This window comes from Molossus molossus, unplaced genomic scaffold, assembly GCF_014108415.1.
Source record: "Molossus molossus isolate mMolMol1 unplaced genomic scaffold, mMolMol1.p scaffold_m16_p_21, whole genome shotgun sequence".
Taxonomy (NCBI): Eukaryota; Metazoa; Chordata; class Mammalia; order Chiroptera; family Molossidae; genus Molossus; species Molossus molossus.
In genome coordinates this window covers 3,652,522-3,664,068 of record NW_023425357.1, presented here as the reverse complement: position 1 = coordinate 3,664,068, position 11,547 = coordinate 3,652,522, and the positions used below count along the sequence as shown (strand labels likewise).

At 49.9% G+C, this 11,547-nt stretch overlaps 2 protein-coding genes across 2 annotated transcripts in view; both read right to left on the bottom strand.

Annotated features, from left to right (window-relative positions):
- LOC118639337 (leukocyte immunoglobulin-like receptor subfamily A member 2) overlaps positions 1–11,547 on the bottom strand; it is a 462,866-nt gene that overhangs the window by 64,485 nt on the left and 386,834 nt on the right. The gene's annotated exons all lie outside the window — the stretch shown is intronic.
- On the bottom strand, positions 281–3,808 carry LOC118639336 (leukocyte immunoglobulin-like receptor subfamily A member 5). The gene is made up of 6 exons (XM_036275706.1): positions 3,637–3,808; positions 3,446–3,481; positions 2,973–3,257; positions 2,524–2,826; positions 2,162–2,212; positions 281–491 (listed from the first exon to the last, which is right to left on the bottom strand). The coding sequence occupies exons 1-6, from the start codon at positions 3,668–3,670 to the stop codon at positions 298–300; spliced, it is 903 nt and encodes a 300-aa protein (XP_036131599.1). The 5' UTR covers positions 3,671–3,808; the 3' UTR covers positions 281–297.

Below are 11,547 nucleotides of genomic sequence, written 5' to 3'. Positions count from 1 at the left end.
ACTCCCAACCACTTCAAACTCCACTTCCATTCCTCACCTCTGTGCCCACTCCCCACTGCTCTTGACTGCAGGAGGACACCAGCATGGTCCCCCAAGTTCTGGGTGAACTCCTGCTACTGCCACACAGGATGCCTCCCATCACAACCATACTCTCAAGGGAATCTCAGATCTCTACCCCAAGAAGATTATCAATGGAAGCTGGGATAGAAAGAGCTTTCTAGAAATTTTTGGTTGTTTAATAGGATACTTTTCCAAACTGAACATAATTTTTTTTTGTGTGGTGCCATATTTTGGTACCTAGAAAGCCACTTCATATGTCTTTAGAGGAAGGTCACCCCTCTCAGGTAGCCCAGGTCTCCCCATCTTCCACTCACCTGACTTGCGGGATTTGTTGTGGTGCTTGAGGAGAAAGAGGAAGAAGAGGAGGAGGGAGAGCAGCAGCATGAAGGTCACAGAGACCCCGATCAGGACTTTCTGGTACTTTTGAAGACCTTGGATACAATGACATCATGAATGAGCCGATGATGCCACTTAACTGAGCACCTACTGTGTGCCAGACATGTTTTGGGTTCTGTATATTAATCACCCCTAACCCTCATAACAATCAAGCAATATGTGATTGCCAATCCCATCTCCACTCATGTCACAAATGAGGAATCTGAGGCTCAGAGAGATAAGTTGGATGTCCCAGGTCATCCAGCCTGGAAGTGGCAGAGCTGGGATTTGAATCAAGGACTGTGGGTTCCCTTCTGCTCTGCTCGTGTGGCCTCACCAGGCAGACACCAGCTTTGGGCTCTGGGGAATGCTTCTCTGACTGGAATGGCCTGCCCCATTGTCCCATGTGCCCAGCCTTCTCCTTTGGCTAGATTTGAATGCATGTCCTCAATCATTCCCACTCACTAACCCATCAGAGGATTTGGGGGACCTATATGGGAATGCTCAGAGCCAGGGTCTGTGTGGAATGAACTCTCTGCCTTCCCCAACCTCTATATCCAGCCAAGCTCTGTCCTCTGTCCTGCAGACCCCACACTCCCATGCAGGATCTGCCTGAACTTTACTGAGTGTGTATCTGGGAGGGGACATGAGGTTGGATCAGCTATTTCCGAAGCATTGGGTGGCCCATCCCATGCTGAAAAATTCTTCTTCTGGGGTCTCACCTAAATCTTTTAGCAAACCTGTGAGAGAGATGGTATGAGACACATTTCACAGACACTAAAACAAACTCAGAGAGGAAATGTGGCTTGTCCAAGTTCCCACAGCTGGGAAGCAACGGAGCTGAGATTTACATCCCATACAGCCTGGTCTCCAACCCCTTGCTTATTTTTTATTGATTATTATTTTTTTTCCTTTAATAAGAACAGGCTGAGCACCACAGGCTACTAGGAAAGCACTAGGTATCGTACCCCTTTCATTGCTCTGTTTGTGCCTAATACCCCAAACACCCCACATTGCCTGCCCTTCACTTCTGCGGACCAGGGTAGCGCCTACAGGATCAGAACTGAGATGTCCTTTGAGATCTGAGCTCGGATTCTCCTCCATTGTGTGGGGAGAAACTGAGGCTCAGATGGAAAGGGGCCTGTTCAAAATCACCATGTCAGGGAGCACTGAGACACCCCCACCCCTCACAGTGGACCCCACCTGTACATCATAAGCCAAGGATGGAGAGTTGAGAGCTGGCTCCTGCCTTCTCATTCAAAATATTTTTTCTTTATTATTTAGAGAGAGACGAAGGAAGAAGGAGAGAGATAGAAACACCAATGAGAGAGAGCATTGATTGGCTACCTCCTGCATGCCCCCCCACTGGGAGTCTGGCCCACAACCTGAGCATGTGTCCTGACTGGGAATCAAACTGGCGACGTCTTGGTGCCTGGGTCGATGCTCAGCCACTGAGCCACACGGGCTGGGCCTGCCTTGCCATTTAAACCCAGATCCTCTTCCTTTAAACTGCACCCACACATCTCCATCTGCTTTGACTCCCACACACATCATCGACCAGCCTCAGAATCCCTTGTGTCCTGTGATTTCCCCCAATGTCTCTGCTCGACTTCCAGGCCCCAGAAGACAAGTCCCTCCCTGGGTTGTGACAGGGCATTCCATCCTCTAAGAGACTGTCAGAGCTTCCCTGGGTGGTCTGTGCTCCGTTTGAGAAAAAGTGACTCACCAGTTGTGGAGATACGGCCTGGCAGTGGGGTGCTGAGTTTTCTTGGGGATTCTGGGTAAAGGACAAAAAGATGGTGAGAGCCTGGAGCTCCCCACCCAGACCTTGCATTTGTTCACACTCTTTTCCTGCCCTGTGGCCCCACAAGGCCATCAAACCACACGCCTGGAGAATTCTGGTGACAAGTACGTGGAATGGGCAGGAATGGGAGGGCCCCTGTCATTCTTCATCACTCTCAGGGGAATATCTTGTCTGGCTGACCTTTGCTTGGAGCCCCCCTCACTGTCACCCCAGATGAGGGTTCTCCTGGCCAGGCTCCTGAGCTGACCATAGGAACACAAAGGAAATGGATTTGGGCTCCTTACCTGAGACCAGGAGCTCCAGGGGGTCACTGGGCTGTGACCACACCTCGGGGATGTTCCTGTAATAGCCGTAGCATCTGAACGTCCACCTGTGGCTGGGGGTCACGGGGCCCACAGGGAACAGGGCCTGGTACTGTCCTGTGGTGTTTTGTTGTGAGTCCAGGGTCCAGGAGAGCCTGTGTTCTCCTTCTTTAGTCAGGATGAACCTGCCAAATCCCTCCCCTGAGCCACACTGGAGGGTCACGTTCCCTCCTGAGGTCACGACAGGGCTGGGAAGGGCTGAGAGGCTGGGTTTGCTGTAGAATCCTAGGAGGGGAGGAGACAGCATGTGAAATGGGGCTCACACCTCCCTCGTGTCCCCCAGGGCTGGGTTGTGAGAGGGCAGAGGCCCTGAGAGCAGACCCCTTCCTGAGGGAAGAGTCTGAGAGTGAGACCCCTGAGTGTCCCCTCACCTGTCACCACCAGCTCCAGGGGGTCACTGCGCTCTGACCAGCCAGAGGGGCTGCGATAGTAACAGCGATATCTCCCTGCATTGTATTCTGTCATACTTGCAATGGAGAACTTGATCTTGTCCCCGGGCTCCAGTGTCTTCTGTTTGAACCAGGGCTCTGAGCTTCCCTCTTTATCCAGACGATACTCCTCAGCCCCTAAAGTCCCCTGACACCAGATGGTCACAGGACTCCCCCAGGGGATCACAGGGCCTGGCTCAGCCCAGACAGTGGGTTTGAGGAGGGTCCCTGGAAGGAAATCAGGGGGTGAGTCAGAAGACATTCCCTTCTCCTAGTTCCCAGCTCTCAGCCCCCAAAATTTCAGATAACCTTAATCCCCGAGCCTGGAACTGCTATTTCCCTTCCCCAACTTCCCAGGGAATGGTCCCTTGTCCCCAGTGAGGCGTGGGACCCGAGACACCTGGGGACAGACTCACCTGCCTGCACTCGGATCCTCAGGCCCACGCTCAGCCCTGAAAAAGAGTTTTCTGTGAGAGATTTGCTCTGAATCCTGGGCCGAACCCTCCTGCCTAAGAGCTTCCTGAGTCCTGGGTCCTGAGAGACCAGGACCTGGATGTGGGGGCAGGGTCCCTCCCATTCCCCGTCTCCCTCCCTGTCAGAATCTCACCAAGGCAGAGCAGAGCCACGAGGGTGGGGATCATGTTGTCTCCTCACTCTGGTCTGGCTGTGCAGATGGAGACCATGGTGCCCTCAGAACAGATGCACAGGGTGTGGCCACTTAGAGGCAGGCCCTCCCAGTTGTCACGTCAACAGCCCCACAGGAAGGGAGACTGTTTTCCCAAAAGCTTGGTTGTTGTTTCGATGATGCATCAGGAAATAGACCAGGACGTTTCCTGAGATGCCCCTTTGCAAGTGAGGTGACCTAGGGCACATCCTTCCCTGTCAGAGCCTCCTTCATGGGGTCTCCTTGACCCTCAGTGTATCCATCAGCACCTCCCTGTGGGGTCCTCACCATGGACAGTGTCACCCAGGCCCTCGAGATGCTTCGGGAAGACATGGGTTCCTGTGCCCTGCAGAGCTCAGATCAGCAGAAACACATTTACCATCTAGCTGTGCGGTTCAGGGCAAGTGTTATTGTGACAATGAGCACAGAGGAGAAATACAAGAAAGTAACGGAAGGAAACATGACTTTTCTCCTGGGTCCAGAGTGTGGACTTTCTTTGTATCACTGTGCTTTTCACAGACTTTATCTTTTTTGGCAACAGCAGCCACCCTGCCTTCTTGAAGAAGAAGCCTGACTCATTGCTCCCAGTGCCCTTGTTCCTCTGGCTGAGTCTCTTCCTCATTTTGTGGTCTTGCATGTAAGCTCCAGGGGACTTTTATTTGGGTTAGAGGTTTACTTTTTAAGAAAAAGATGACCTTTATGAACATATTCATCTCTTATCCGGTGCCTCTGTGACCTGGACAGTAACACCCTATATATTTCATTGTCTGTGTCTTTGTTTGGGTCATGTTGTCGTGTGGCTGCAGACATCCTGGTTCTTGGTTCATAAGAGGAAACCAATCAATCACTGTTAACTTTCGGGCCAGGTAAAGACATGAAAGGGTCATGTTGTCAGACTCCACCGTGAAGATAAAAGTCTCTTACATCCACTCCAGAGCCCTTGTCTGCTGTGCATACCAGTAAATGCTACTTACAACATTTCTAAAATATGTAGAAATAGTCATTTGTAGGAAAAGAGAAATGAAATTTCCCCCAGTAGACAGGAAACCACAAGAAAGAACAGAGAGTAAAGCTGCGTAGCAGCCAGTGGCTGGGACCATCAAGAGGTCATTGATTGGAGGTTTCCACTCACGTGGACACAGAAAGGGACCTAGGTTTTTATAGAAAGGAGGGTAAGGACTTCAGGTGAAGTTGGAAGCTGTGGTGCCCCCAATCTTGTGTTTGTGGATGCGCACTAGACCTGCTCTACTCATTGACACCCACCCCCACTGTCAACACTGAGTCACCTCCCCCTTGCATGTGAGAAACAAATTCATTGCAGTTTTTGTGTGACATGAGTGTGTGTCCCATATGTGAGCATGAGGTCAGCATTACCCATCCCTGTCTAACAGAACCCTGAGCAGATGCCAGGTCTAAAAAAATGGACATCAAAGAGCAGGAAAAGCTGCAGTTATCCCAACCCCCACACCATCAGCTGACTCCCAGGACAACCCTGGCAGAAACCTATGGAAGATCAGATGTGTGAGGGGAGAGATTTCCAATAAGAATGGACCATAGGGTAATCCTAACAATGACAACAGTGCTATGGACAGCACTGAAATGGAATGAATAGGAAATATGAGAGAAACTTAAAATTAAACATACCTAAATATCTAAAAAAAAATAAAGGAGGGTGTTGAGTTTTTCAGGTGAGGGTATGGATTATGTTACATAAGAATATGAAATTATTGAGTTGGTTTAGAAATGTTAGAGATGAACAATGAAATACAATGAATACATTTTAAAAATCCATCTCATCAAGGAAAAGACACAACTGAAGAGACAGTTATGAAAGTGGAGTACAATGTTGAGGAAATTCCCAGAATGCAACATAGGGAGACCAGAAGTGCAAATTCAAGATACTTGGACACTAGTCCTGTGTGGGGGACTTTTTGCATGGTATCCATTTTGTTGCAGTCTGCTCTGCTGTCTCCGGCCCCAGAGTGGGGTCTCTCTGCATACAGTGTCTGCATTCCTCTAGATAATTGTTTACTCTGCTAGCCATTCTTTGCTTATCATTTGTTCCACCTGGGGTATTTACTGGAATTTGCTTCAGGTGGGATACTCATTAACTGTTTCACCTGTTTTTCCCATATGTATTGTGTGAACTTGCCCTGAATAAACGAGACTTGATCAGAACCCTCTCTTGTCTCCATTTCTCGTGTCTCTTGTCCCTCCTCATCCTCACTCCCCCTCTAGAGTCCTTGTTGCTTGACCTGTGGGATGGGTCAGTCCTGGTCGGTGTTGCTCAATGGTTAGAGCATCAACCTGTGTACCGAAGGGTCACTGGTTCGATTCCACGTCAAGGGCATGTACCTGGGTTCCAGGTTCCATCTCTGGCTCTGGTTGGGGCATGTGCAGGAGGTAACCAATTAATGTGTCTCTCTCACATTAGTGTTTCTTTCCCCTCACCCTCCCTTCTTTCCACTCTCTCCAAAAATCAATGAAAAAAATATCCTTGGGTGAGGATTAAAAAAAAAGAAAGAAAGAAGAAAAGAAGGAACCAGACCTGGTAAAGCTGCAAAGTTGAGTTTGTACTTCAACTTGGCTCCACGTATTCATTCCCTCATTCATTAATTTACAAAAAGATACCAGGGGACTAGAATGAGGAGGACACATGTCATATCTATTATAAGTTAGAAGAAAGAAAGTGAGAATGACGTTTGGTAACACCTCAAGAGATAAATAATTGAACATTTTACAGAGGTGAGGAAAAGACAACTAAGCGATAGGCTGCATGTATTTAAAAATAAAATCTGCATCTTGACCATTTATGGCAAATTTAAAAAATAAAGATGCATTTGAGTAGGTAGGACAAACTTTTTCAATGCATCCCTCTCCCTAGGTAAATCCAAGTAGAAAGGGTGATCAGAGCAGCGAGTGAATGCCGGGCTTCCCCTGCTGTGTGGGATGCTGCAGCTACAGGGAAATCCTACAGAATGGGAAAATAAATTTGCAAACTGTATATTGGATACAGGGTTAGTATCCAAAATTTATAAAGAAATCTCACAACTCCATTACAAAATAATAATAATAAGTAACGATATAATTACAAATGGGTAGAAGAACTAAATATTTTTCCAAGGAAGACTTCCAAAGGGCCAATAGACAATTAAAAAATGTTCCACGTCACTAATCCTCAGGGAAATGCAAATCAAAACCACAATGAGATATCACCTCACACCTGTTGGAGGTAAGGGAACCCTACTGCACTGCTGGTGGGAATGTAAATTGGCATGGCCACTATGCAAAACAGTATGGGGGTTCCTCAAAAAATTGAAAATATAGATCAACCATAGGATTCAGCAATTTTACTTCTGGGTATGTATCCAAAGGAAATGGAAACAGGATACTCAAGAGATATATGTGCTCCCATGTTTATTGCAGCAATATTCACTATCGCCAAGCTAGGGAATGAAACTAAGTGCCCATCAATGAGTGGAGAAAATATAGAAACAGATATATCTACATGTGTGTATACAATGGAACATTATTTCCTCACGAGAAGGAAGGAAATTCTGCCATTTGCAAAATCATGGATCAACCTTGAGCACATTATGCTAAATGAGATGGTCAGACACAGAAAGCCAAATACTGTCTGATGTCACTTACATGTGGAATCTAAAAAAGTTGAACTTGTGAAAACAGATTAGAATGGTGGTTACCGTGGGCTGAGGTGTTGGGGATAGGACAGAGTTCATTTAAGGAGACAAACTTATAACAATTAGTAGACAAGTCCTAGAGATCTAACGTATTGATATTGGTTTTCTAATCACCAAAATGGCTGAGAGAAAAGAATTTTGTTCCGACTTCTAAAAAGCAATGATAATTATGTAACATGATAAAGTGCTCATTATTGCTACAATGAAATCATATTATAGTACCTAAATGTATCAGCTTACCATGGTGTACACCTTACATTTATGGATGGCATATGTCTAATATGTTTCCATTAGAAAATATAAAAACAGGAAATTATTTAAGGGCATCATGGGAACAAAGGAAGCATAAATGTAACCAAGAGAATGTAATGAACTACTGTGCAGTGACTTCCAGAACATAGTGTGTGGAGGGCTGGATGACAGCCCCACAGAGGCCCCACATCCTAAGCTCCAGAGCCCGTAAATGATTTACTTACCTGGCAAAGTGACTGGGCAGATGTGATAAATAAGCACCTTGAGGGGAGAGATTAGCGAGCATCCTCCAGGCATCCATAATGTCATTACAGGATCCTGAAAGGTGGACGAGGGAGGCAGGAGGCTGAGGGTCTGGAGAACGCAGCCCTGCAGATGCCGTCATTTCATCCCAGAGTAACCAGGTCACACGTCCAGGTCATAGACCTGTAGGTCCATGGATGTGGCTCTTCTGAGCGTGAGGTTTGTGTGAAGTTGTTACAGGAGTCACAGGAAACTAGTGAAACAGCAAAATGCAGGACAATATGTATCCCTTGCTAATTGTTGCTTTTTATTTATTTATGTATTTATTTTTTAATTAATTAATTAATTTTTGTGACAGATGTTTCTCCTTTTCCCCCCACAGATTCCCCCCTCACCCACTCCCTCCCCACCCTGTCCCCAGCTTTGTTGTCCATGTCCATTGTTCATGCACACATGCATATAAGTTCTGTGGTTTATCTCTCCTCCACCACCCCCTCTTCTGGGGATTATTAGTCTGTACCCCACTTCCACGTTTCTGGGACTACCCCATTCCTCAGACTGTTATGTTCATTATATTCCACAAATAAGTGAGATCATATGATATTTGTCTTTCTCTGTTTGGCTTTTTTCGCTTCGGATAATACTTTCCAGGTCCTATACACAATGGAGTACTATGCAGCTGTAATTGTTGCTTTTTAAATAATATATATTTTTTTATTGACTTGAGAGAGAGAGGAAGAGAGAGAGAGAGAGAGAGACATTGATGAGAGAGAACACTGAGTGGCCGCCTCCTGCATGCCCCCCACTGGGAACGGGCCCACACCTGGGCATGTACCCTGACCAGGAATCCAACCGGCAACCTCTTGGTGCAGGGGTCGCCACTCAACCATTGAGCCACACTGACTGGGCTCTAATTGTTTTTAAGAAAGTAGATAAAATAAGATAACTGGGTATTTACTTATTTTTCACATACTTTTCATTCTGAACACCAGAAGCTAACAAAAAATGGTCACTTCCAGTATGTGGGGGTACAGGGTGAAGGGAATAGAATGAAGGGGTCATCTCGGAGGGCACTACTTTGCGGCCCCACCAGCAGTGCACAAAATTCTGAAACCTAGAGGTACTCGACATATCCCAAGACACAATTAGGTCGTAAAAGATGGGAAAGCACAATCTGGCATGAATATAAACAAATACAAATAAAGATAAGCTTACGTCCAGTAACCACTGCCACGTGGTAATACCGATAAAAGGAACTTTATGAATTTGTTAGGAATTGTTTTTTTTTTTTTAATATCGAACACAAGTACAATGTAAATGAACCCTGTGATGTTACACCAGGTGGGAAATACATGTGTGGGTTCACACTGAGCACCCTCCCTGATACTAAGTGGTTGATACAGACAAAACCTCGGTAGCCCTGGGTTCACATAACCCCAGATCCTGCTTTTTAAGTATTGCTCCCAGTAGAAGGAACCTGAGAACTTGGAGACAGGGGGCCTCCTGGTCCAGGGCAGGAGGAACACGGATAAGCTGGGGCTCCCTTGTCATCTAGAAAGTTTTGGGGGTACAGACAACCAGAGGGACGGTCTTAGAAAGCACAACGAGAAGCTGAAAGGACCTTCCATGGCCAAGTTTGGGAAGCTGAGCACCAAAACCCACAAGGACGACGCTCGCTGCTCCCAGCAGGACTCGGGGACCCTGCAGGCAGCCCTGGGCGCTGGAAGAGCCCGCGCCCCCCTGAGCCTGACCCGGAGCTGGGAGCAGAGAGCGGGCAGCACGGTTGTGAAGAGACCTCTCCGGAAGAGCAAAGGGAGCCTTCTCCTCTCTGTGCAGGGGACAGAGGAGGGGACGGGAGTCACCGTGCCCAGCCCTGCCCCGCAGGAGACGTGGTGAGTGGCCCTGCATCCCGGCACCACGGGGACTCGGCTCTGGTACCGCCCAGCCACACTGCTGCGTCTCAGAGCGAAGCAGCGTCCTTCGGACCCTGGAGCCCGCGGTGACCGGGCTGGGCTTCCTGCTCCGCCGGCCGAGGTTTGGATGGAATTGCGGGGGGCTGAGGGCAGAGGCCGGTAAGGAACGCTCCGCCCGGTTTCCAGACGCTTGGGAGGCGTCCTGAGACCGCTGTGTCCAGGCGCAGGAGCTTCCCGGTTCTGCGGCGACAAGTGCGCACCAGCAGGACGGCTGGGGCCACACGGACCGACTCCCCAGCGTCAGGGACAGAAGTCCGCAACAGGCCTCGCCGGGCTGAATCCAGGCGTCCGCAGCGCTGCGTGCCTCCTGGGGGCACCGGGGCGGAATCCGGTCCTGTCTTCCCCGCGTCTCCGCACCCCGCGTTCCAGGACGCGCAGCCCCTTTCTCTCTCCAAAGCCAGCCCTGCCGGGACCCCTTCTCCAGGCGTCGCTCGGACACGTTGCCTTCCTCCTTCCCCGTCTGAGCAGCCGTGGGGTGACGTGGCTCTTGTGAGCCAGGCTGCTGTGGGGACGCGGGTGTGGAGGTTTGGAAGCCCCGCCGCTCACTGCGCGCCATCGCGAAGTGGGGTTGCTGGGCCGCAGGGGGTCCCGCGGTCAGGTTTGAGGAACAGCCGCAGGAATTCCCCCGGGGCTGCAGCGTGCGGCCCCCAGCAGTGCACGAACCACCCGGGCCCCCACCTCTGCGCAGCACCTGTGACTTTCCGATTGCAGAAGACGGTTTTAACATTTATTTTCCATCTGCCGTTGGCGTACAATATAGTATTCCAAGTGTACGGCCTAGTGATTAGACATGTGTATACTTACAGAGGGATCCCCCAGTAAGTCTAGTGACATATTTTTTTTTTTTAATTTTAACAACAGTGACCCTGATGAGTGCGTGGTGACACCTCGCTGTGCTCTGGGGTTGGACTGTTGAGTCCAGTCAGCTGGGACCTGAGGAGACAGGCCCAGGAGGCAGAGGCCACCCAGGAACAGGAGAAGCGGGGTACTTGGGGGCCAGAGCGGGAGCAGTCTCACAGGTGACAGGTGTGGGTGACCAAGGGCCTTGAGCATCACGATCCTGGTCCCAGAAAGCAGCTGGGAAGGTGGGGCTCCAGGAAAAGGAAGGGGGTGAGCGGGTAGGAAATCCCAGCGTGGGTGTCAGGAGGGGGGTCAGACCTGGGAGAGAAGCCCAGACGCTGAGCCCACCGAGGGAGAGGCTGAACACGGAGGGACGGCCTGAGGTGAGCACCCGCAGCCTCTGAAAGGGGGTGGGGGAGGGGGAAGAGGGCAGGGGCTGCAGGGGCCTGGGCCTGTCTGAGAACCTGGAGAGAAGGGAGACCCAGGAAGGACGGGTGGGGGGGGGGGGCTGTGATGATGGTGAGAGTCAGACCTGGAGCCAAGCCCTGGAGACCTGAGACAGACCCCACAGGAGCGCACAGCCCGGCCGCGCGGGTCTCCGGGGTGCCAGCGAGAGCCTCTGCGACTTGGACAACGTCCTCCTTAGGGCCCTGGGGTCTCATCTCTCTGATGAGTGTCCTCTTGTCTCCATCCCTGAGGTCCCTGTGAGGACCTGAGCTGGCTGTGCCAGGCTTCTGCCAGAATGGCCACCAGGATCAGCAAGACCGTGCCAGCCAGGCCGAGGCGCACACCGTTCCCTACCAGGTAGTTTCCCGAGGCAGGCTCTGGAAGCAGAGGACAGGGGT